At 38.3% G+C, this 25794-nt stretch overlaps 1 protein-coding gene across 1 annotated transcript in view; it reads left to right on the top strand.

The window, feature by feature from the left end:
* PPM1L (protein phosphatase, Mg2+/Mn2+ dependent 1L) overlaps positions 1-25794 on the top strand; it is a 204097-nt gene that overhangs the window by 138097 nt on the left and 40206 nt on the right. Inside the window, exon 2 of the mRNA XM_081139063.1 lies at positions 8748-8922. Coding sequence (XP_080995189.1) covers positions 8748-8922 — 175 coding nt within the window. The remainder of the gene's footprint in view (positions 1-8747; positions 8923-25794) is intronic.

Consider the following 25794-nt stretch of genomic DNA (forward strand, 5'->3'; position numbering starts at 1 on the left):
TGGGCTGCCTTCCTAAGGGGCTGCTCCACTGTCATAGCTACAGAGTTCCTTTTGCTTCATAACTCATGAGTGTGTTATAATTCATTTGTAATAGTTGGTCCCATTGGCTTTCTGAATCCTTAAGGGCATTTTCAGTTAGTGTGCTGCATGGAACTTTCTAAAACACTTGGTTAGCACTCACAGAAGTTAATTTTTCCTCAAGCTTTGTAGCCCAAAATTCAGAAATGGAAGGGAATTTATCAATAACCACATTTTTCTTCAAAATAGGATATATTTTTCTCTCTGTAAACAAACATCACCTTGCATTTTTCTTCTCTACATCTCAAGTGTATAGAATGTACAATGATTTCTTCCTTCTTTCTATAACTGCTGGAACGATAGGAACTCAGCAATCACAAAATTTTAACAAGACTGCTTTGGCTGAAGGCTGCTTGTTTTCTCAGCAGATGTATGAAAAAGTGCTGGTGGGCTATATTTATGTTGCCATCTCTCAGGAGATCTTAGATGTGTGTGTGCTTTAAAAAAAAATTAAGAGAAGGACCATGGAACTAGGATAGCCTGTTCCCCCTGCCTCTCTGTAATGTGTGTGGCAACCAAGGGGCAAAGAATCCATGAATCATCACTTTGGTAGCAGAGAAGTAATCTTAACTTTTCTTCAGTCTTGATACAGGCACATTTTTAATCCCTTAGAATTTGAATGTAGATTTGACCAAAATAATAAGATTAGGAAAATGGACCACGTGGCTAAACCATATTTAATACCTTACTGCAGTTAGACAGTAGGGATTTAGAAAAGGGAGGTAATTTAAGTTTTTATATATAAAAAACAACTGCCTGCAGTCAGGGAAGCCTTCATTCAGGATGTGGAGTCTGAGTTATATTTTCACACTATGGCATGCGTAGTAGGTACTACCACTTGAAAATGGCCTCAGATGAAAAATGAATGAGATGACCAATAAAGTTATTAAAAGTTTGTCATTTGAGAAATTTTAGAGGAATTGTCCTGAATAGCCTATAACATAACAGTCATCACCTTACTGTTTAAACTCAATGAAAACTTCATTCTTTATATTAAGTAGGTTATATGATTTCAAGTCCCTCTCATGCTGAGTGTTTTGCCCTCTGTGGTGGTCATTTTGCTGCACGATTAGCATCTGCTTGTCCACAGCTTTGGTTCTTCAGAGCTATCTTATATCTCCATTCTAAGCACTGGATTTCATTTATATACTTCAGGGTTGATTGAGCCTGGGACTTTTTCCTGATGTCATCTCTCTTAAAGGAATCAAATTTACCTTCTTGGGGCAGAGTTATGAATTCAGGGGTGTAAGATGGTCTTCTCAAAGATGCTTTTCTCATGTAAATGACCTCCCCAGGTTAGAAACGGCAAAGACCAGAAATGGCAACAACAACAACAAAAAATGGCACTCTTGGCAGGTGTGAGGGGAACAACTCTCTTGCCTTAGTCTTCTGCCTGGTGGGCAAGGGCACTCACTCTGACTTTGTTTAAAGTGCATGGAGCCAAACAGCAGTTGTAAAAAGTTAATAATGTGTTAACAGAAGAAAGATGGATTCCAAGGTGGACCTAAATAAATTAACGTGTGCTCTGCGAGCTGCTGCGAAACCAGCACCTGTACATTCACTTCCTCAAGGGCAGGGAAACCTTGTCTGCAACAGAATTATCACTCCCTTCTCTCTTCCGTCCCCTTGTGGCATGAATTTGGAAGGATCTCCTTTATGATCTCTTCTTTATCTTGTGAATACCTAGCGATTGCTCCTGATTACCATTTCCCAAAACTCAATTCTGTTCCTACTCAGTGTTTGCAGAATTGATTTGCCATCTTATCTCTCTTGTATATCTTCCTCAGTGCCAAAGTCTGCTTCTCACCCAGAGGGTCACTGATCAGGTGCCCTTTGAACCAGATTTAGCACCTTACTGTGTGTGAGATCCATATAAACTTGACCTGTAACGTGGGTCAAGGATCAGCTCCTTTGCTTTAGTTTCCTTTGGATCCAGTTTTAGAAGCCTGTGTCCATTCACAGCCAACACTCATATAGGAAGAAGTAACACTGTGTGTTCAAAGTCAGGAAGATATGTGATGTAAATGAAAACTGACATGCTCTTCCATAAATTATTTGTCCCATTCATTGCAATGGAGCTTGAGGCCTTCTCTCTGCTAAATTAGAGGGGTGTGTGTGTGTATGTGTGTGTGTGTGTGTGTGTGTGTGTGTACATGTTAAATAAACTGAAGGGGAAAGGGTACATTATAAAATCAGAGAATTTGAAAGATGTTAAAATTCTGAAACTTTTCTTTTATCTTGGCAAAACACTTTGGCCAACCATCCCTGAGACAAAAGTGGGCATTTCTTCTTAACATGCATTTCCCAGGTTTTGTAATCTTAGAATCACATCTGTTGGTTTTTTGAAGTTGCCTTGAAATTGGGTCTTTTCAGCAGGACCAACATTTATAACACAAATCATTATAAACTTAACTATAAACTACATTCCTTGGTTTTAAAAATATCTTCTAAGTAAGAATTTATTTAATATAGGGGGAGCGTTCTTTCTTTTGAATACCATACCTAAAATTTTAAAATTGCGTACTATAGACTAAGCCTCAGAATTGGAAATAAAACAGAACATTTGATTCAAAAGGAGGGGACAAAGAAATAAAAATCCCCCACAACTATAAGATATGCAGTATTAAATAAAAATTGTAAGGCATAGTTTCATAGTTAAGGATATCAGAAGCCTGTTTTTATTTTAAGTCTATTAAAGTTCAAAATGAATAGTAACTTGACCTTTGCAAATTGCCAGAGACAAATACATACTAAAAATGATTGGAACGTAGGTGTAATTTATTTGTGATCTTTCTCTGATGGGGGCTCTGTTAGAATTTAATTCAGTATCACTTAATAGCTTTTCTTGAAAATAGCTTTTGCCTCTCTGGAACTCATAACCAAAATCACTCCTCTGGTATTTTTCTCTGGAGTTCTGTAAAATAGGCTTAAGCCTTTTCCTCAGGGAGGTTTTCCTTTTTTAAGTGGAGTAGTGGATAGTCTATAAAATATGAAGAGGCTGGTAGTTTTCAGGCTTACAGTTAAATGTTCAAAAGTAAATTTGATATATTATGTTTCACTTTAGTCAGTTTTCCCATTACTCTGCTTCATCTGTAGCTTCCAGTTTTGCACCATTGAAGCCATTTTACGTGTTTTTCTTTCACATCTGTATCGTCTTTGCTCACGTGCTCTTTTGTCTCTTGGCTGCTTTACCTTACAAAGGAGTGTCCATAGTAGACATCACCTTCTTTTTAAAAATTTAATTTTTTTTCTTTTCTGGTTCAAAAGCCATTGTGTTTCCTGCTGCAACCACTCACTGCGTGACCAGGGAGAAGTTGTTTAGCCTCTGAGTCTGTTTCCTCTGTAAAAACCTAAGGGTTGTTGTGAGGGTAAATAAAGCAAATACATGTGCAGCATTCAGCACAGTGCTCAGGCATTCCATCAGCGGTCAGTAGTTTTTGTTATATTTTAGAAAAACAAATATGCTGAAAATGTCATAGAGGAAAAATTAATGTCACCCAAACTTTTACTACTCTGAGATAACTTATAATTCATATTAATATAATTCAGCCAATTTTTCCTCATACATGTAGTATACAAACTGTTTTGTAATCTGTGTTTCATTATGAACAGTTTCCCACATATTTTAGGTACTTTTTCATAATATAATTTTTTTCTTGATGAATTTTTAAAATTTATTTTAAAATTATAGTTGACATACCATAACATGATTTTAAATAGCTGCATTGCTTTCTATTGCATGGACATCCCATAATTTAATCACCCAGTTTCCAGACAAATTTTTATTATCATGAATAATATTTTGATAAACATATTGGCACACAACTCTTTAATGCTTACCTTTAACTTTTTCTTAAAATAAATTCCTAGAAAGACATTTGCTAGGTAAAAGGTATAAACTATTTTAAAGTTTTGGGTCACCTTTTTTCACTTTCTTTGTCTAATGTATAGTCTAATCACAGTGTAGAAGGCCAGTTTTCCGTTCCTTCAGATTTTTCACTTTTCTCTGTACTTTAATCTCATGCTATTGAGTGCATTTTAAACTCAGCTCGAAGCACATTTTTCTTCAAACAATATTTGATCATTTATTTCGTTCTTTAATATATTTCAGTTTCCTGTTACTGCTACAAGTCAAAACTCCCTGGTAACAGGGAGGTAAGACTTCTCTAACTGCCAGCTCTCTCCTATTCCTAGTCTTGTCAGCTTCATTTCTTATTATATCTCCCCCTGAACTCATATTTACTCTTCTCTAGATTGCATTTCCTTCCTCCAGCAAGTACCTCTTACTGATCTTTAAACTCCCCTGGAATGATTTCCTGGTTCTTTTTCTTGTCCCTTCTCCTTGATTTCTCTCCCTAGAGGCTGGTCAGCACTTACCAGAGCTCATATATTAAATAAATATGCTAATTCATCTCAAGATGCATGCCTGTTTTTGTATTGCTTTGGAAAATGTATTTTTCTAGTACTTAATGTGTGTGTGTTGTTTGCACATTAAAATTGCAGCTTCCTTTGTGGCAAAGGTTTGTTCTCCCAACAGTGTCAAGTCTAACGTGCTTTACTCAGCAGACACTCAAATTGGAATTGGACGGCTGACAGGTTTTCTTTTTAAAGATGAATTATGAAGCATTTAGCAGCTTTTAAATTACGCTTTGCACTCCAGCTGGCCAGATTCTTTGACATACACTGGTTATTTCTTAAAGAACATACCGCTGTACAGTAAATAGTTTTTGTAGCATAATGATTAGTGTCGGCATTCTACCTACTAGGTTCCCAGAATTTAGATCCTCAGTCATTCTGCTTCTTTACTCTCTTCCAGACTGAAGTTGGCGCGGATAATATAAATGTATACACATTTGGTAAGAAGGTGCATTGGACACCTTTTGTGCCTTACCTCACAAGCGTCTAGCTCAGACACCTTTTGTGCCTTACCTCACAAGCGTCTAGCTCATCTTTTTATTCCAGCTGTTAACCATCTTCTCAGGTATAATCAGAGGAACCTGTAAACTATGCATCTTTCACTTTCTGCCCTGAGGCTTCTTTGCCACCCCCTGGGGTTTGTTTGGGGAACCTACTCAGCAGTTCAGAAAAACACAAACCTGAACACTCCGGGGTGCGGAATTAACACCCGCAAGGCAACCCTTAACTCAGGCGCACAATTCTGAGGTATTCTACATGACTCCCCAGAGGGCCCCTAGCAGAATCAAGCCTGTTGCCAAGTGAAGAAATAAAGGTAGGAATGGAGATCAAACAGTTATGGAAAGGAAGTCATTAAAGCTTCACACACAGCTTTGTATGTTACATACTAGGTCTTTTACCATTTTGGCATGTAAATGATTTGGGTTTCAGCTGTTAACTTTCCTAAAATAATGGCATCAATGATAATTAGAGACCAAGTGTTCCACTTGCCAGTAGAAAACTAGACTCTTAGGATCTATCCGGAATCATGAGAAGAGGTTCCGATTGCAGACAAATAGTTATGAACTGTCCAAAAGTTTTCTCCAAAGGCTGTCTCCAAGTCCCTGATTCTTGGATAGGGTCAAGATACAAGCTTCTTTGGTGCAAAGCACCAAACCTGATGCTGAGGGAACACAAAAATGTGTAAGATGCAGCCCTTATTTCAGCCAAACTGGGGAGCTAAAATACCTGTATGTGTACAGATACCTGTATAAGTACTTGAAAGCTCATGTGCTGCTCTTATGGGGGTTTACTAACAGAGTTTATAGCATTTGAGTCAAACTTTGCAGGATGTGAAGGATTGGCCAAAACCAATAATTTGTCTACTTTCACTAAAAGTTATTGTGAAGATACAGAATGATACCAATATACATTGCTCAGAAGAGTATAAAGTACTGCAGAAATGCAAGATGCTGATAATGGTGACAGTAAAGGGTGGGGCAAAAGTAGGTTTACAGTTAGGAGTACATGAAACACAGTCATTCGTATGGAAAAACGTACAATGATTAATAGATAATACAAGAAAAAACTGTGTTTCATGTACTCCTAACTGTAAACCTACTTTTGCCCCACCCTGTATTATTGTTTCTGGAGTCATTAGGTTTATAGGAATGTGCAATTTAGCATTTAAACTTCCAGTAGCTCTTATCATTGATTAAAGAATGGATAAGTAATCCTATATTTTTAATGTTGATTTTTAGTTTATTTTTTAATTCCACTGAAATTTGAAATTTTAAATCACTCTTTGTATTATGTATTATTTGTTCAATAATTCCAACCTCAGTTTATAATATGACAGTCTGTTTTTCTAATTGGGATATAATCGACATAATTAGTTTGAGGTGTACAACATAATGATTAAATATTTTTTTATAGCAAAATGATTACAATAAATCTAGTTAACATCTATTAACCACAGATAGTTACATTTTGTGTGTGTGATAAGAACTTTTAATATCTGCTCTCTTAGCAACTTTTAACTATACAATACAGTAGTATTAACTGTAGCCACCATCCTGTACATTGTATCTTCAGGCTTATTTATTTTATACCTGGAAGTTTGTGCCTTTTGATCAGCTTCACCCATTTTGCAACCTTCCCCCCTCCTACACACACATCCTCTGGCAACCGCCCGTCTGTTCTCTGTATCTATGAGTTCTGTTTCTGGTTTGTTTTTCTGTTTCCTTCGTCTTTTTTTAGATTCCGTGAGATCATATGGTATTTGTATGACAGCCTGGTTTTAAGCATAGGTGTGTGCTCGAGCATAAGGTTTTAACTGCCATTTGAATACATTTAGAGCATCACCTCAGTTAGGGTGATTTCTTGAAATATCTTGACAGAATCTAGTATTTTGCTAGAATTATTTCTTTCTGTTCCTCCTAAGAATCTTTCCCAATGGAAAGAACTCTATATATGAAGTTATACTATGTTAGAAATGAAACGCCAAAATATAACTTCAATATAGTAAAAAATATAGGTCCTGTTTAAAGATCGGTATCATAATTTTAGAAAAGTAGCTCAGTGGACACAATTGGAAGGAAGTGTGGTATGCTTTCAGTAATACAGAGCAAACCAATATTTGTAAAATGTGCATTATAGAATTATTTCCTGTGCCTCATAGATATTTCTAAGGGGAAAAAGACAGATGCTACACTGAATAGCAAGGCAATATGAATTTAAAAATAGTTATTCTGCAGTGTGCCTCTTCATTCCAGTGTCAGGAGAAAATTGTCATTAAACTCTAGAATTAAATATGTTGTGCTAACGTGCTGAGTCCATTTACATTTTATGGAATAACTTTATTTGTTCTGCACTAGGTGGCTGGCAGATAAACTGAACAATGTTTGGTGATATTTTAAAGTTGTAATTTCATCAGCAGCTGACTTAGGGGATATAAATATAAAACTGCAAATAAAAAGTGCTGTGTGCTATACTTGGCTACTCTGAAGACTGAAAATAAGTTTCCGGTGAACTTTTCCTGGGAAGTCAGTTGTTTGTTCTGGCAAGTTTTTCTTCATCCTAAATTGTGCGACATTTAAAAGGAAAACTATGAAGGTTACAAAAACCCTATTTTAAAGATAACTTTTTTAAATTACAGAAGAATTTAAAAATATATTAAACGATATAGATATGTCTTTCCTTATTCTAGGTCCATACCCCAGAGACAATTCTTTTTTAGCGGATTCTTTTATTTTGGTTTCTAGTGATCCTGAGTATAATTATAAACAATATATGTATGCCTGCATTTATCTTATCAGTTTCAGACCCTGTGCACAGCAAGGAGATGCCAAACTCTTGGCATTCTCAAGAGATAAATTATAAGAATTTCAGTTTCCCTGATTCATACATGCGACTCTTTCACTTAATTTCTTCCTTAAAGTTCTATTTAACTGTGATTCTCAGCTGGAAGGGAGAAGAGATGCTCTTTCCCCAGCCCACAAGAAGAGTATATTAGAATCTTTGGGAAGGTCTTTGTCAAAGTACACATCTTTTCTTTCTACCTCCAAGGGAAGCATGCTTACCTGGCTGAAAATCACTGGATGTAATTTCATGTCACTAGTTGGGAGTGCATTGTGCGGTAGTGTAGAAGCAGAAAAAAACAAGTAAGCATATGTTTATATAAAGGCCGAGACATTTAAGCAGTGAACAGTTCTTTTTTTCTGGTTAAAGGATCATTGTCTTAGATATTTTCTTTTTCTCTTTATCCCATTATTTCATTATCAGTTCGTGCAGGGGGCTCTTCTTTCTCTTGACTTCACAAGAGTTCCTGTGTAAGCACTGAGTAGAAAACAACAAAACAGACTAGAGGTATGATGCCACAGCACAGGCAGGCTTACTGCTGAGATGAGTGACTGGCTTCTGCATTCTAGCCAAGGGCAGTCATGTTTATATCCAGTGAAATTACTATGGTGGGGCCTTCAGAGTTCAGTGCAATAGTTGTTGAAACTTCGAGTACTAACTCCATGAATGGTAAACTAAATCCATCATCTTTTATACCTTTCAACCTGGTAGAAAACTCTTAGAGGTCTGTGATTCTGCATATTTGAAGATCCACCTTACTTGGTACAGTGGAGACTAAAAGTGACAATGACAAAGATATGCTTTCTAAAGGGCCGGCTCCACAGTGCTCTGAGTTCTCACTGCAGCACCTAAGGCAAAGTTGAAAGCCTAAAATGAGAAATACTAATGGGGTTCTTTACCTGTTTTGTTTGCAGACTGCAGCTGAATATGTAAAATCTCGACTCCCAGAGGCCCTTAAACAGCATCTACAGGACTACGAGAAAGACAAAGAAAATAGCGTATTGTCTTATCAGACAATTCTTGAACAGCAGATTCTGTCCATTGACCGAGAAATGCTAGAAAAATTGACTGTATCGTATGATGAAGCAGGTATGTTTATCTTTCATACACACATAGTCACACAATTTTTTCTCCCTGCAGAAATTTCTTTATAGACTGGTTAAATTTAGGCTCTTTGCTGAGGTAGGAGATGAAGGGCAAACTGGACCCAAAGTTATATAGCATGGATTAACGGTGAGTTTCTCCTCTGCAGTTTTAGTATCAAAAATTTCATCAGAAGGTTCCTAAAAATGTCCGTTAAACATCAAATGCCTTTTAAATTTTTGCTCTTTTTAAAATGGAATTTTCTGGCCTTTTATCAATCATGTACTCTTACTGATTTAATCTTTTAAAGTGTCACTTCAATTTCAGATACCAGCTGAAAACTTTTACATCCAATAATCTAAGAACTAACCGTTATTTGCTTCAAGTATTATTTTTTAATTTCAGAGAATTTCTTTTCTAAAGAGGTGCCATTTTTCCCCCTAAAAGTTTCAAGCTGAACTTTTGATTTTCTTTTACTTTAGCTTCTCATATGAATCCTAGCTCCTCATACCACACCGGGTACTTCAATAAGTGTCTTCCATAAGTTCATTCTATCCAAGGGAGCTTATTATTGAAGGCATAGACAGACCTGCTTATAACACCACTTTTATCTAATACTTGGTGTGTCAGCTAAAACTCAATTTTAATGAAACCAGTGCAATATTACTTTGAATTATTAAAATCTCTAATAAAATTAAACTTAGGAGAAATATCCTGATTAAAATTGTCATACTCCCTCCCTCTCTCCAATAAAATGGAGAAAAAAGTACAGGAAAATAGATTTCTAGTGTTCAGATGTTGCTAGCATCAATCCCTATTTTAATACTAGGACCTTCAGTTTTTATTTCCATAAAGAAGTTGTTAATATTCATCTTATTTTCTTCCTCCTGAGCTAAGCAGTTTCAGTGCTGATGTTCTTAACATTTGATTGCAAGCTTAAGTAGCAAATAGAAGAGCACGTTAAAAAACATACAAGCATTATACTACATATCCCTAACCACTAATGTAATTTTTTAGTTATTAAGCTGGCCCATTTATATTCTACCTTCTAATGCCTTTGCATCCCTCTCAGACAGGATCCACATTTCTAGCTTTGCCCAAGATGTCTCTGCTCTCTCTAATTCTCGTTTACTTTATTAATTTTCCAGACACATTGGCTTTCTCTTGCCTGCTGGGTAGTTAGTTGTTTGGCTTCTGTATTTGCCTTGTTTTTCACATTCTTGTCTTTGGAGTTCTCATTCATCTCTTCATCTCTTCATCCTTAGTGGGGTAAAATAAGGCTATAATCAGCCCAATCAGAATAATATTTATATATTTATAGCATCTCAGAGGTCATAGAATTCATATACTTCATCTGCTTCCTGCCCCCATAACCATTTTATGATGAGAAAACTGAGACCCACAGACTTGCCTGCAGTAACACAGTTACTTAGCTGTGGAGCTGGGACTCTGACCTCCTATTATAAATCAACCTGGACTTTCACTGCACTAAGGCAGGTTCTCATTCGCTCAGCAGGCATTTGTTGAATGCACAGTAATATACTAGGCAGTTGGAAGAAAGAGGGAAGAGTACTGAAAAGGCAGGAAGGAATCTGAAATGTCGAAAACACAGATCTTGTTTAGAGTCTAGTGGGAGAGCTAAAACACACGTATGACTTCTGGATAAAAATTCCCAAGGAATTTGGGAATAAATACACTCTAATACTCACAAGCTGTTGGAGTTTAGTTCTTTAGGGGAGGACATTGGTTTAAACCCTGAAGGACAAATGATGAATGTGGGTGTGTGCAGATAAGAGAGATGCAGTCTGTGTGAGGAAGGGGCCCAAGTGGACACCAAGGTGGAAATGAGCACCAACTACAACCTCCCACCACTCAAATTTTCCTTCTTCAGGATAATTTTCCACTCACTTGCACTGTTGTTGAGCGACTACGAATCTGCAGAGGTATACTTGTACATGGCCTTTGGGAGCAAATGCTTTGGTACAGAATTAATGTATCAATAAACTCTGTAGCATGAAACAGCGGAAATCATTATAGGATTGAGAGTTAGAGGACCTGAATTCCAGGCTTTTTCTCCAGCTTAATGGTGATCTTTAGCAAATTAACATCTTAGAGCCTCAGTTTCTTCATCTGAAAATTTGGGCTAATAATATCTCACAGGATTATTATGATAATAAAGCCTATCATATTTGAGGAAGTCCTTAGAAATCTTATTACAAATGCCACTAATGCTGGATGAGAACAGATGTGGATCTTTCCATCCCTCAGACCAGTTTAAAGTATTCTTAGAGTTTTTTTCTTGGCATATCATGTTTGGGGAGGCAGAGGCCAATTTTTAAAAATGATCTTCAGAAGCTTTGAGAAGTCAGGCAACATCTATGTTAAATCAGCCACTTTGAGCTCAGTTTGCCCTTGGTCATTTCTGTATGAGGTGACACATTTGGTGGGGGATGTGTATGTATGAATCAGTGAATGTCACTGTGTGTTATAAAATCAAAACTGCTTTCTCGTGCCCTACCCCTCTGTTAATGATTTCATTCAAAGAATGAGAAGAAACTATGAAAAGTTATTGCTATTTAACAGAAAAATAGTTTATCGTAATACAAAGGAATCAGGAAATAAATAGAAAAGTGGTACTAGTATCTAATACCTTCAGGTAGAAACATCTTATACATTCATTTGTTTCAACTGCTTAGCTTCTTTCCATGCTACCCCAGTTTTTACTTATTCATATTCCTAATTCAACTCTCCCAGTTTTAGGAGGTGGTTAATTATTAATTAGAACATATTCTTCTTTGCCTGTAGAGAGGTTAATTTGTCTTTCATGCTCATCCACGGACGAATCAGCCTGCGTGACAGTTGCCACCGTCTGTAGTTTCTAAGCTTCTAAAAACCAGTTAATGAAAAATCCTCAGACACTTGTCTAAAAGCATTGGCTCAGAAACCTTTTCTCCCTCCTCTCTCTTCTCTGTCTTCCCCTCTCCGTTTCCTCTCTTCCCCATTAAGTATATACATAGCTTGATGTTTTACTCTTCCACAATTCAACTATCCAGCAACCTGACATTTGGCAAAGAAATGGGAAGGAAGCAAAAGCCACATGCAGCCACACCATGTCAGGGAAGGAAGCTTTAGGTTCTCATCTGAAATGTATATATTTTCATTTTATGTCATTCTTACCAGGTAGGGTATATTTTCCAATGTGATGTTGTAAAAAATTCTTGTTCTGACATTGAGTATTACACTTTTATTACAGAAACAAATAGAAATAAGTAAAATCGTATAATAAGAGAATAATAATTATCAGTAATCCTGTCATTGTAAACATTTGTTATGGGGGCCTCACTCTAAGCACTTTTGAAATGTTATTGATATCTAGCTATTTTACATCCTACTTTTTTCACTTAACATTATTACATACGCTCTTCTTTCTTTTATTCAAACTTCTTCATGTGATGATAATTTTAATGGCTACATAATATTCTATTCTTTGAAAGTACTACTCCCTAACCATTGTCCTATGTTGGACATTTATGTTTTTTGTTTTTGTTATTAATAATGCTGTAGTAAATATTATGTGCATTTGTCTGCATTTCATATTACTCTAGGGAACAGACTTTAGAAAACGTCAGTTTAGAATTAGAATTAGAAAGTGGGGGAAGGGGATGATACTGGGAGCAGAGGCCTAAGAGCAACAAGGGATAAGAGCAAAGAGTAAATTCATAGAAATCTGTGAAAACAATGATCATAGCCCCAGCACTGTGTTGCACTCTAAGTCAGATCAGCGTTCACAGACTCTATAGTATGTGTAGACTTGACACCATTAATCTTCATAATGACTTTGAATCACAGAGAAAAGGTTAAATTGTACTCTGTATATAAAAATAGGAATTGTGTAAACCATAATAGAAAGATTTTTACCCAAGTGGTTTATTTTTAAGTTTTGATTATTACAGTGATACAGATGTTTTGTGATTTAACTGAAAAAGGTCTTGGAACCAAAAGACCCAGGCTCTCTTCCTAGTCGTGCTGTCAACCAGATATATGAACTTGAGTAAGTCACTAAGCCTCCCTAAAGCCTATTTTCCTATAAGTCAAAGCAATGAACAGAATCTTATAGATGTCTTCCATTTCTAAAACTATGATTCTGGTCTCTTGGCAATGGAAAAATTTAGGTAGCCGTCGCCTCTGCAAGGTGGCAAGTAGCCTCTTAAACTTTCTGCTTGCTCTGTCACCTTTCTCCTGTCTCCTCACATAGCCCATGTAATTTACATGACATCAGGCTCAAAGACCACCACTCAGCCTTTCCAGCATCTGTACAAGAAGATGCCCAGGCATACTTTTGTTGGTGGGGTAGGGAGTCAGGCAAAACTAGATTTTGGAAGGAAAGGTTCTGAGTTATCACTCATGGATCCTCATTAAGATAGCTTAGATATTTTTTCTAGCATTTATTAATGCTAAGTAAAATACAGAGTAAGAAAATATGGTTTGCATTTGCTCTATTAATATTTTTATATGAAGTCCAAGTTTATACACATTTCAGTAGATTAAGCTTAGGGAAATTTCCAAGGAAAGCAGTGGCATGATTTGAGAAGTGATCAAAATAGCATTTCACACTATCTCAGAGAACATCATTAACCTAAATATTCATTATTTGTTGTAGTGGGCGAAACGCAAAGGGTTGAAATAAGCAGGAGAGGGATTCTTCTTTCCTCACACTGTTTATTTTTATGCTGGTATATTATTATTCATGTTTCTTTAAATAATGTTAAATTGTTTTGATTTAAATATATGTATTTTTAAGAGCAAAAGGAGGGGGGAGAGAGAGAGAGAAACATCTATGTGAGAGAGAAACATTGATTGGCGGCCTCCCAGATCACTCTGAGCCCCAAACCTGGGCATGTGCTCTTACTGGGAATCGAACTGCCGACCTTTCGCGGTGCATGGGATGATGCTTGACCAACTGAGCCACAGTGACCAGTTTGGGCATGAAAAATAACCCCCATATTCCCTTGTTAAGGATAAAGTAGTATGGCTTTGTAATGCCTTGTGTTTGAGGGAATTGTGAAGAGGGTAGGGCCGTTTATTTGAGAGTGATATTCTCTGTTGCATACTCAAGTACCCTAAGGCATGGGAAACAGCAGCTTGGGAAACGCTGAGTATGCCTGTGGTGGGTGGACTGGCCAGTGGTAGTACCTTGTTGCAGGCCTTGAGACAGTTGCCTAAGTTTCAGCTTAGATCTCCTCAGAGTTAAATCTAAGACCAGCAAGGGTTTCATTTCTGTTCTTACTAGAAACCCACATAGCTTTCCAATGAGCACAAGTTTCTACCACGTAAAAAGAGCACTTACAAGTAGAAAGTGAACCAGACAGTGCAGGCGAGGGAAGGAGAGGACTCAGCTGGTTGTTTATTGTGTTCATTTGGGCGTCAGTTAAAGCTGGGGACCTACAGATCCATTTATAGGTGTCAGGCAATCACACCAGTTCCCCAGAGCAGATGAGAAAGAAGCGACAGCATTCATTTTCAGCCTCTGCTTTGTGATCCCCAATGCAGCTCTACATTCAACATTCCTGAGAGCTGAGCCCAAGCAAAGCTACCTGCCAGGAAGACACACCGCGTACTATAATGTACTTTTCGGAGAAATCGCTTTTTAAAAGGGTGGGTTACCTCCTATTGAGTTTATTTTATTCTTCTTAAAATAGGTGGTACTTAAAAGTTACATCTATGATTTAATTGAGCCATTATTGTCAGAGTAATCAGTGATGTCAAAAGGAATGCTATTCCTGTCACGGGGAAAAAAATTGAACACACATCGAGAAGCCAAACTCAGGAAAAGAGACTGTGAATTATTTAGGGCCTTTTCAGGTTTCCTAAGAACATTAAAAAAAAGTGCAGTAAAAGGCATTTGCAGGAAGTTCTTCACTGTACCAAATAGAGTGAATTTCTCTGTATGTTTCTCACACAGGCCCCAAGGGAAGAGGTGGCACTAAGGTTTCTTCACTTTATACCTTCAATCAGGGCCCCATTTCTGGTCTCAGAGATATTCTTGCCAGAGGCTTGCTGGCAGGATTTGGAAGGAAGAGAAAACCAGGACCCCCAAAGAAATTTAAAAAGGGAAATTGAATATTGGTCATGAAACCTGTAACACCAACTTATGAATTTCTGTAAAAAAATTAACTGTTTTATTTTTCCATTATAAAAGTAATATAAATACATTTAAAGCATTTTTTAAATATGGAAAAATAGAAGAAGATAAGATTAATTAATTCTACCACTTAAACGTAACCACCATTTTTCGTATATGTACTTCTAGTGATATTTCTCTGCTGGGTTTTAATTATTTCTGCCCAAACTTTTATATCTTTTTTTCATTTAACATTGAAATATAATTATATTTCCCTGTGCTCTTATAAACTACTCACAAAAGTAATTTGTAACGGCTGCAAAGTATCCTATTAAGTAGATATACCACCATTCCTATAACCCTTTAATATTTTCAACTTGGTCCCTCTCTTTTATCCATGTTTCAGTTTTCATTACCATATAGAATCCCTGAATTTGGAGGTGTGCTTCTTATTTGTGAAAATGTGAGAATAGTAGTTTGATTAGCAAAAACATAAGGAAAATGTTTGTAATGCAGTCAATATTTAGTCATAACAGTGGGAGCATAGGACTTAAATAGGCAGTCAAAATCCACTTAGAATCAGAGAACTTCTTTCTGGCCCGTAATACCAATCTTTTTAACCAAGTCTTTTTGAATTTCTTACACTTCCCCTTTTATATAATGGATTAAAAAAGCTGAAAGATAAGGGATGCGGGAGTAGTAACTAAGCAAAGTGTCTTGCCATCCTCAGACTAGAAAACTGACCGCCATGGCAGTTCGGAAGTTCCCAGACATGTGATTCACAAGCTCTGGGGTCAGTTTCTGTGTCTGTGGCGAGACCGTGCACCTCTCTGCTTGGTTTCTTCAACTGTAAAATGAGGACATTGGGTTAGATATTTTCTTAGGTCCCTTCCAGCATTAACAGCTTGTGATCCTGTCTTCAGTTCACTTAGCATTTGTTGACTCATTCATTTATTCACTCTGTAAACAGTAACTGAGCACCAATGAGCCAGGCACTGGGATGCCGGGATGACCATGTAGCCCTTCACTCTAGGGTGTGTGTGTGGGGGTGGGGTGGGGGGGTGGGAGTGGGTGTGTGTGGGGGGGGTGTGCGCACGCACATGTGCGCAGTAGTGGGAGGCCAGGGAGAGAGACAGTGGTAGAAACAGGTGACTAGAGTAGAGTGAAACTGGTGCTGAGTTCAGAGGCCAGTAGATACCCAGAGAAGGAAGGAGTTAGGTTTGGGACAGAGAAAGGGTTCTTAAATAAATCAGAATATCATAGAGGACCCATAAATCTCTTGAACGTTCATCCTGAACTTTAATTAATGTCAGTTGCATTTTTAAAAGCAGGCTTATTGTAAATAATGCTTTTTTCTTTATTTGCTTCTCTAACTGTGATTATATGCAGGTGCCTTATACAGTCTTATTCTTTCCCTCTGCTATAGTGTCACCTTCCACATTCTAAGTGTTACTCTCCAAATAGTATTAATTAGTTTACATTAATTAGCTTATGTTAATATGTTATCAGTTGTCCCAGTTTCTCTGGAGACGTAAACGCAGGTGGTCTAACTCCCAATACGTGGCTATACCACCGTAAGGGTCAAGAGACACTTTAGTTCAATGAGACCGAGCCAATAATTCAAGTTTCAAGAAGGGAGACAGAGACAAACATGAAGCAAATCCCACAGGGTTTATTTACCAGTTCCCAATGGTTCTTGGCACCAGCAGGCCACCCGGAGGATCCTCTGAAAGACACACACGAGGTCTGGGGGTGCGGCCCGACGCCGTTGGTCACTGCAGCCCTCTGGAAGTTCTCCTAGAGAGGTGCAGGGCAGAGCAAGGCAGGGGCAGCTTTCCCGGAGCTGGGGATGAAGTCTGTGGAGGGCAGACAAGCATCCAAGCATGTGGCCGAAAAGCCCCTGCTTTTAACAGTTCAGTTGAAGGTGTGGTGCGTCTTCAGTGTGTCTTATCAGGGTCCTACAGAGCGCGGGCCTGCTTGGAAGCCAGGGCTACAAAGCGTTAATCTTATCGTGGCACGCAGGCATCACAGTTACACTCGGTCACACAAAATGGAGTTACTTATTTCAAATCTAATACACACATCAAACTTATATTCCTGACTCTAATACCCACACAAATCTATTTCTATAACATCAGTATTGCTTGTTTTCTTATGAGATCTCCAACGTGTTTTTTTTTTAAAGATAATTCAGATTGAAGTTTGTAAAAGTGCTATGATGGGAAAAACACTGTTCCACATTTTGCAGTTGGCAAAATAAAATTTTTAAAACTCTGCAGAAAATACTGGAAAGCACAAGCTAATGCTGAGATTTAGAACCAGGAAGTACCACCTCTGGTGATTAGCACATTTGATGGGAGCTGTTTATCTTTTGAATCAAGTTGTCATTGTTAGCCACCAGGAAAGTAAAGTTACTACCTGCTCTAAAGTAGTATTTGATTGCAAGGACTGGAGAAAATATGTGCACTTCAAAGAAAATAATTGTACCAGGTGGTCACAATTTAGACTGCATTGACCAGCCAGAGACAGGATGCCAATGCTATCTGTATCTCTTTCTTTCTGTCCTATTGGAATTTTGTAACCAAGATTCTGTAGACCTTGTTGGAATGCTCATAATAAATTTTAATGAGATGCAAGTTTATGGTTAAGACCTTCAATCTGTAGGGAAAAATAGGACAGTTTTTAAAGGGCCAGAATTTCTAATGTACTGTTTCTGTCCATTTGTATTAGTGAGAGGTAAGCAAAATGCATCCTCTGGCTGACTTTCAGACTGGGAAGATCTGTGATCATAGGCAGCTGGACCGCTGTTTAATGTCATATTGTAAGAATGTTGAGTTTAGTCTTTGGGAGCTACTAGACACTCTGAAGTTTCATCTGATAAATTGGCTTCTGAAAGGCACTGTTTTCAAGCCACCTTCTAGTGCCCAGAGGAATTCTCTTTGTGTTTCTTTCTGTAGTTAATGTCCTTGTCTCAAGGCTGTGTGGTTTAAGCTGAGCTGATGAATCTGGTTTGATAAAGAGTTTCTACAGTATGTGCCCTCAGGAAGCACTTGAATGTGTAAAGTTCTGCAGTTAATTCAAGGGAACTGTAAATGACTACACAGAAGTCACTAGGACAAACACTGTTCATTCACACAAACATTTACTGTACTGGGCTCTGGATGGATGCTGAGGTCTAAGAAATGGAGGATAGTAGAGTTAGAAGTCTTTGAATTTATTGCTAATCTTGACTGTTGTCTCTATAAATCTGTCTTCTAAGACCTGCTTCAAAATCGCACTCTTAACTGGCTTCCTTTTTACCTGAGCCTGGGCTTTCCATTCCTCTGATCTCAGTCTTCCTCATTTAAGGAAGTAAGAAAATTACATTTTTTGTTATTTACCTTCCACTTGCTTCCTAAAAGTTTGATTTACCATACGCACAGTAATAATGCTTCGATAAAAATAGAGAATCAAAGCCACAGAAAGAGAAGGAAGCAAATGTAGTAACCATGAAGAACAGACAAAAATAAAACAAATTTTCACTAGCGATGACTTCTCTTCTGGCACTAAAATTTGTGGAGACTTTTTCACAAGGTACCTTGTATATGGGACATTAGACATCATCTCCATCTGAGTTCCCTGAAAACTGAGCCTGAAATAAAAAGCTGAGTGCAGACAGTTAATTCAGAAATGCAGTCCCTATGAGCTGAAGTGAGGGGCATTGGAATTGAAACGGGAAACAAGGGAAAAGAGAAACAAGGGAAAGCTAATATGAGGACACGTTGTGGAGTTGGTCTCCCCTAAGGGTGACTGATGCTTAAACCTTCTAAGGAAGCTTATGAATGGAGGCCCAGAACCATCTATTAGCAGGTGAAGGGGAAGCATTTAGCTACTAGCGCTCTCCCCTTGTTTGTCTGGGGTAGCTCCACAGACAATAGCTTCCCTGTACCTCTGGTTAACATGCCTGAATGCTGAGTGGATTCTGCAGGCACCCCACACGTTGGCATCAGGGAAGCTCCAAGGAAGGAGCAAGTATAAATGGTTCAGGCCAGGGCTGCAGCTGGGCTGAACTGGTCCCTGTACCAGTAGCTGGGTTAAGAGTTGGGATCAAGAGAGTGTGAAATGGTACATAGGAGATGTCCCATATAAATACAACAAATGAAGTCTTAGAACGACATACCAGGAAATACATGTGAGTTCATCTTATGGTCATTTCTTATGTAACAACCATCTGTAAAAGCTGAGGATATATTATTTATTCTTTTTAAAGCTCCTGTGTAAGCATGTAGCTAGCTCCAATGCAGAGAGTACTCAAATGCATTTACAGAAAAATCTTACATAGAGCAGAAGACAAAAGGAGAAGGTGCTTTGTATGATGTAACAGTTCTCAACTTCACAGCTCAAACCAAAATAAATCGACTAATCCTCAGTTTTGTGATGAATGAATTGAAGTCCCTCGGCCCTTCAACCTGAGGGCACTGATATCCAGCTTTCAAACTGGGTTGTGTATTTTCATAAAAGTAAAAAATAATTACCTTCCATAGGTAACTCACAATAGTGGTTACTCTGGAGAGGAGAAGCTGAGGAAGGAGACTTAATTTTTTTTTCTGAATCCTCTTATTGCATTGTTTCCATTTTTAACTTTGCCCATGTATCTTCTATTTTTTAAAATTTACAAAAAAATAAAGCTGAACAAAATCTTCCTGGTACGTTTACCCTTATCCTCAGTGCTGAAAATGGAATATAATGAGGAAGGAAGCCAGCGTCCTTGTTTTCAGTAAAGCTTTTCACCAAGTCATGTGTATCCCTGGAATAAGTCGAGAAAGGAGCGGAGTGACCAGGCCAGCAATCACGGAGCTGCAGTGTCAGGGTTAGAGAAAGTGGGTCCTGAGTCCATCTCGGTACTGTGGCCATTGCTCCAGGGCCCCTGCCACAGGGTTCTTGGTAGTCTTCATGCCCTGAGCCAGAACTGGTCCCAGAGTCCAGAGAGGGCTGGTCTTACTAGAAGAAAAAAGAAGGGGAAGGAAGGGAGGAGGAAGGGAGGAGAACAGTGTTCATGGGCAGTGAGCGGCTGGGGATTCAGCAGCTCCTGATCTCACTTCCTGTTGGTTGCCTCTGCTTCACCCCCAGCTGGATATTCCTGTGTCTGACAAGTTACCTGACTTGGGCCTTTCAGTCACATTCTTTCTTTCCTGAACTCCAGCCAAACCTCTACTGATTTTCTTGTAAGGATGCGTCGTATAGTGGAAAGAGTCTGGGCTTCGAAGCCAACCTGGCTTCATGATAATTCTCTATAACATCAAACCTTATGGGGCTTCTACTGAGAATTAAGGGTAATGCATGAAAATGATGCACATATGGTAGATACTCTGAGGGCCTCTCTGTTATTATCTTTGCTGTTACTTAATTTGGAATGTACTTAGCTTGGTATGTAGGGGTATTTTTTTCAATCCCCTTCCTAGTAGGGAGGATTAACTCTCTTGTACTTTGCATAAATTATCTTCCAATCAGGGCATAACAAAAGCCAGCAAAATGCTGGCTCTGTCAACCTCTGCTTCCTTCCTTCCCCTGTCCTGGGTGGAAAAGCAGTTCCTCAAGTTAAGTGTATTTGTACTGTGTTTTTATATGTCTGTTTATTTGTTTTTTGCTTTTTCTAATGCTGTATATTAGTTATCTCTTGCTGCATAACAAATTACTCCAAAATTTAGTAGCTTAAAACAATAAATGTTTATTATCTCACACATCTTCCGAGTGTCCAGAATCCTGGTTGGTTCTCCCCTGAGGTTGCAGTCAAGTCGTCAGCCTGGGTAGCAGTCTCTGAAGACTTGGGCCGGAAGTGCTGCTTCCAAGCTCACCCACATAGCTCTTGGCAGGAGGCTTCAGTTCCTTTCCACGTGGGCCTGTCCACAAGGCTGTTTGCACCTGGCTTCCCTCAGTGTAAGTGACGTAAGAGAAAGAGTCAGGGAGTACCCGAGACAGAAGCTGTAGCCTCTCATAACCTAATATCAAGAGTGACATGCCATAATTTCTGCCACATGCTCTTGGTCACACAGACCACCCCTAATTCAGTGTGGGAGGGCCCTACACGAGGGTGTGAATACCAGGAGGTGGGATCTTGCAGGCATCCTGAGGTGGCCACCACAGTCTGTGTTGTAAAAGAATCTTTTCTGACTCTGCCAACTCCTTCACCTCCCCTCTCTGTTATCGTTACCTTTTCTCTCATTTTTAAAAATCACTACCTATGTCCTGCTTCCCTCAAGTCCAAAACTGGAGTGTTCTACCCTGGAACCAGCACCAGGATGGCCTTAGAATTGTTTAGATCCAGCGTCTTTTCCCATAATTGCAATTTATGTTTCATTTGATCAGTGGCAATGCCCTCAGTGTATCAGTTATTCAGTATTTTGATTATCACTTCTGACTCCTCAACTCATGAGGGTAATTCTTTCTAGAGCTTCTTAACACAATGCCCAGTGTCTCAGTCTGCTCGGGGTGCTATAACAAAATACCATAGACTTATACCACCTGACTTAAAAACAACAGAAATTTATTTCTCACAGTTCTAAAGGCTGAAAGTCCAAGATTAGGGTGTTGTGATGATCAGGTGAAAGCCCTCTCCTGGGTCATATACTTGTGATTTCTTGTGTCCTCACGTGGTGGATGGGGCTAGGGAGCTCTCTCAGGGCTTCTGTAAGGGCACTAATCCCACTGATAAGGACTCACCTTCCAAAGGCCCCACCTCCTAATGCCATCATATTGGGCACCAGGATTTCAACATTAGAACTTGAGGAGGACACACACATTCAGACTGTAGTACCCATGTGTTTCTAGAGATGTGAAATTGAAGCTTAGTTTTACACAGCAACACCCTAAATGCTTCAAGATTAAGGCATTACTCTCTAGATTGTAATAGTCTCTGTCTCCTTGTTTCTCTGTCTCTCAGTGTCTCTCTTTCATCTTCATTAATCCCCCACTCCCCATCCCTCATTTTATTTTATCTCTTATTGCTTCTTACCTTTAACTGGCTATGTTCTAAAATTAAACACATTTAAATTTCTTTTTATTAAATAATTTGATGACCTGTTTTGTTTATAATTTTTAAAATGGATGAGTAGAATAACTAGATAAATTGTTTTTATATTTGACCCAGCAGTTGCCTTCAGTAAAAAACATGTTTCCTCTCCTTTCTTTATTGCTTCTTGGCCATCTCTTCCATAGTGTAGAGAAAAAGTAGAGAAGCAAAAATGAGTAAGTCACTGACTGTCTTGTCTGTCTCTTTCACTTTTTACTATGCCGTAATTTCCCTTACTTATGGTCCTCTACTTTTCTACCAAAGCCCTATCTCAGATTCTTTGTTCCCAAAGAAAACAGCTGTAAACAAGTGAGTCTCTCATTGTGTCAGCATTAATGGAAGAGGAATGTGGTTGGAACTTACAAGTCACTTCCCTCTCATTTCCTAGCTGGGTTCTTTATGACTAGATTCTTTTAAAAATGTTTTGAGAAAAACATTATTTTTGAGAAAACTCATATATTTTTAACCTATCCCTCTTTTCAAATTGCTTTCCAAGCCACGGGAAATTCAATCTGAGATTAAGCATTGAAGAGCTAGGAAAAATGAAAATGCCCTCACAGAATTAGAGATGCATTTGATTTTTGCACTCAAGATTCAGCTTGTGAAAAGTATTGGCCCACATAAATAGAAAGAAATACATTCAGCCAAATTTGCCTACTTGTCTGCAGGCCTAGGTGCATTTTAAAAATCAGACGTGAAAGTATTATGGGCCTCGTGTAATTGCATTTGCAAATAAAATGCAGGAAGGTCTAGTGTTCAGGGTGCAATTAGGTGTGTTAATTTTCCCTTTTTGCTGTAATGTCAGTAACTTCAAGCCTCTTCCATTGACTGTACTTCCTTGTAAACCTTTCCCTGTAGGAGAAATCAATATTCCAGAGCCACCAAAGAAAATGAGCTTGTCTAAAAATAGTTGCCTGTTGACAAGATTTTAGCAGACAATTTAAAAAAAATTTTTTTTGTAATACGAAAGCTTTACAAAATAGAATGAGGTCAGATATGACAGATGTGGTCAAATCCACTTCTAATCTGTAAATCCCTGACAGGCTGCAGTTGTGCTAGTTTTTAAATGGGTATTTTGAAGTTTTACTGAGTTTATGACATTCTCAGCGTTCTTAGATCTCTGAGCTCTTGGGGGTACGCAGTTGCATTCTGTGCTTTGGTGGTCAGTGCACTGTTCACTGGTGCCTGCTGGGTCCTCCTTGCTAGAATCTCAAATGAGGTTCTATTTTGCCCTGCTTTTATTTGTCAGGAATTGTTTTCTAACAGCCCAAAATAACAAAACTGTTTTACTCTAATACTCTTTACAGGAGTGCTTCTCAACCAGGGGCAATTTCCAACCTGCCCCCCTCCCCTCAACATTTGACAATATCTGGAGGCAATTTGATTGTCACAACTGAGGAAGGGGAGTGGAAGGGAGGGCTGGTGGTATCTCGCCAAGGATGCTTCTCAACATGCTATAATACAAAGGACAGCCCCCCATAGCAAAGAATTATTTGGCCCAAAAGTGTTGAGGTTGAGAAACTGCTTTAGAGCAATAGTCATCAGCCTTTGTAGCATATTAGAATCACCATGGGGACCTTATGTTCCTACTGCACCCAGACCAAGTAAATCAGAATCTCTGAGTAGTGGGACCCAGGCATCAGTATTTTGTAAAAGAAATTCCATGCACAGCCAAGGTTGAGAACTGCTACTTTGGAGCAAACTACTTTTAGAGGACAAGACTAGCTTAGGTGTAATTCGAGACAGTTTCCTTACTGAAGTACCTGAAAGGACCTCATTAAAAGATGGTTTGATGTATTGGACAATATCCCATTATAGTATTAAAATGAGGTTCCAGTGAATTTTATTAACTTTTTATATTCTCTGAAATCAGCACATGAAACTTGAGAAAGTGCTATTCTCACTGCCTTTATTGGAGGTTTGTTTACCCTTGGTCCTTTCTATCTAATAAAATATGTGCTTTCTCTTTTTAAGTGGAGATAACAAGCATTTATGGGTAGTTTTGGTTGAAAAGGTGGGATGTTTGGAGCATTGATGATTTGTTTTCCTCAAAGGTTGCTCATGTGTCTTTATTACTTGATGAACAAGTCTCATTATTACCTGAATTGATGTGCTATACAAAGGAGCTAAAGTGCTCTCGCTAAGAATATTTTATTTAAACTTGCCCTTTCATCCCTTTCTTAACCATTTTATCTCACCAAAAATTAAATTTAAAATGCATTGATAGTCACTCTGGACTCTAAACAGGTAAATATTCTCCAAGTATTAATTATTGTATAACTGTTTATTTTAGATGCCTGTGTTGATGGCATGGGTTCTCAGGGACCCCCCCAAACCATAAATGCATCTCAAAGCTTTTGACAGTAAGGGTAGGCTAAACAATTCTTAGTGATGTATTGTATCGTAAAAACTATTCCATTTATAAAAACCAACACACGCCTGCCTAGTAAACAAAACTGTAAAACTGTCCTCTTCCACATTTGTCTCAGAGCCTTAGTGGAGATCAGGTTGTTGAACTCTGGAAAACATCCAGCTTCTTTGAAGAAATAGAGTGTGGCGTAACTCATGATATTTGGGTCATTAACCTGCTAAGCTACCTGTTCCCCCTTAGATAGAGCGAAGATTCGCCTCCCCCGAGGCCAACCTAACATCACTCAATACAAGCGGAAATATGACCAAGGGGAGGTCAGAGTGAAAAGAGACAGTGGTCTGACTTGATTATTTCTTACTTCTCTAATTTTTTCAAAAACGTATCACCCAGGCCTTGGAAAGGGCTTCTGTGAGGAAGGGGTCTTCACATTTCAGCTTCGTTAGTTTCAAGTTACTCTGCTTCTGGTCAAGGGCTTATTCTTCCTCTCCTGTGTGGCTTCAGAATTAGACAGATGATTTTTATTGTAGTTATTAGGCAGTTACTGTCATTTTTTACAGAAATGTGGGAAAGAGTACTCTGAGTACATTTTAGACTAGGTCATAAAACCCAAGCAAAGGAATGTAAATGTCTGATTTCAAGACTGGGACATAGGCAGGATATTCAGGACAGTCTAGGATCTAATGCCAATCACAGCATGATCAGTCACCCACTCCAATCCAAAAGTGAGAGTTGAGACAGGCAAGAGTCTAAAGGGTGCAACAAGTGCATCATAATTTAGGCAACAGTTGATCGTAAGATTTTTTAGAAGAAAGCCAAGTTTTAGGAGTAGGAGGCCCATAGCAATCAGGTATCTGGGTGACAGTATTTAGTCCTGAATCACTCAGGTATGAGTTCCATCCCAGAGAACAGGAAGCAGAAGCTAGGGAAGCAGAAGCTAGGGAAAGGGACTGATTAGTGGCCTTTAAAAAAAAAAGTTTACAAATCTTTCAAAAGAATTTTTAGAACTACAGACTTTTCTTGCACATTTATGAATTGACATATAAAAACCTTTTATCATAAGTTTAAATAGTTATAAAGGATATAATTTCTGGCATATGATATGAGCCTTAAATATTTTAATCAAAATCTTGAGCTACAAATTTAGATCACTAAATTTTGGGAAAATGGCTACTATTTAGCCTAGTTGTCAAGGTCAGTCCTTACTGTTAAACAAAAGGACCAAATTAGACTTACCATCTATCAGAAAATGCCTGACTTGGTTTTTAACTCAAAGTAAAGTTAATAAAACTATCCCCTAGAAAAATCATCTATGAATTGTAATTCTAAGATAGCTAGCTA

This window comes from Miniopterus schreibersii (assembly GCF_964146895.1).
Source record: "Miniopterus schreibersii genome assembly, chromosome: 5".
Taxonomy (NCBI): domain Eukaryota; kingdom Metazoa; phylum Chordata; class Mammalia; order Chiroptera; family Miniopteridae; genus Miniopterus; species Miniopterus schreibersii.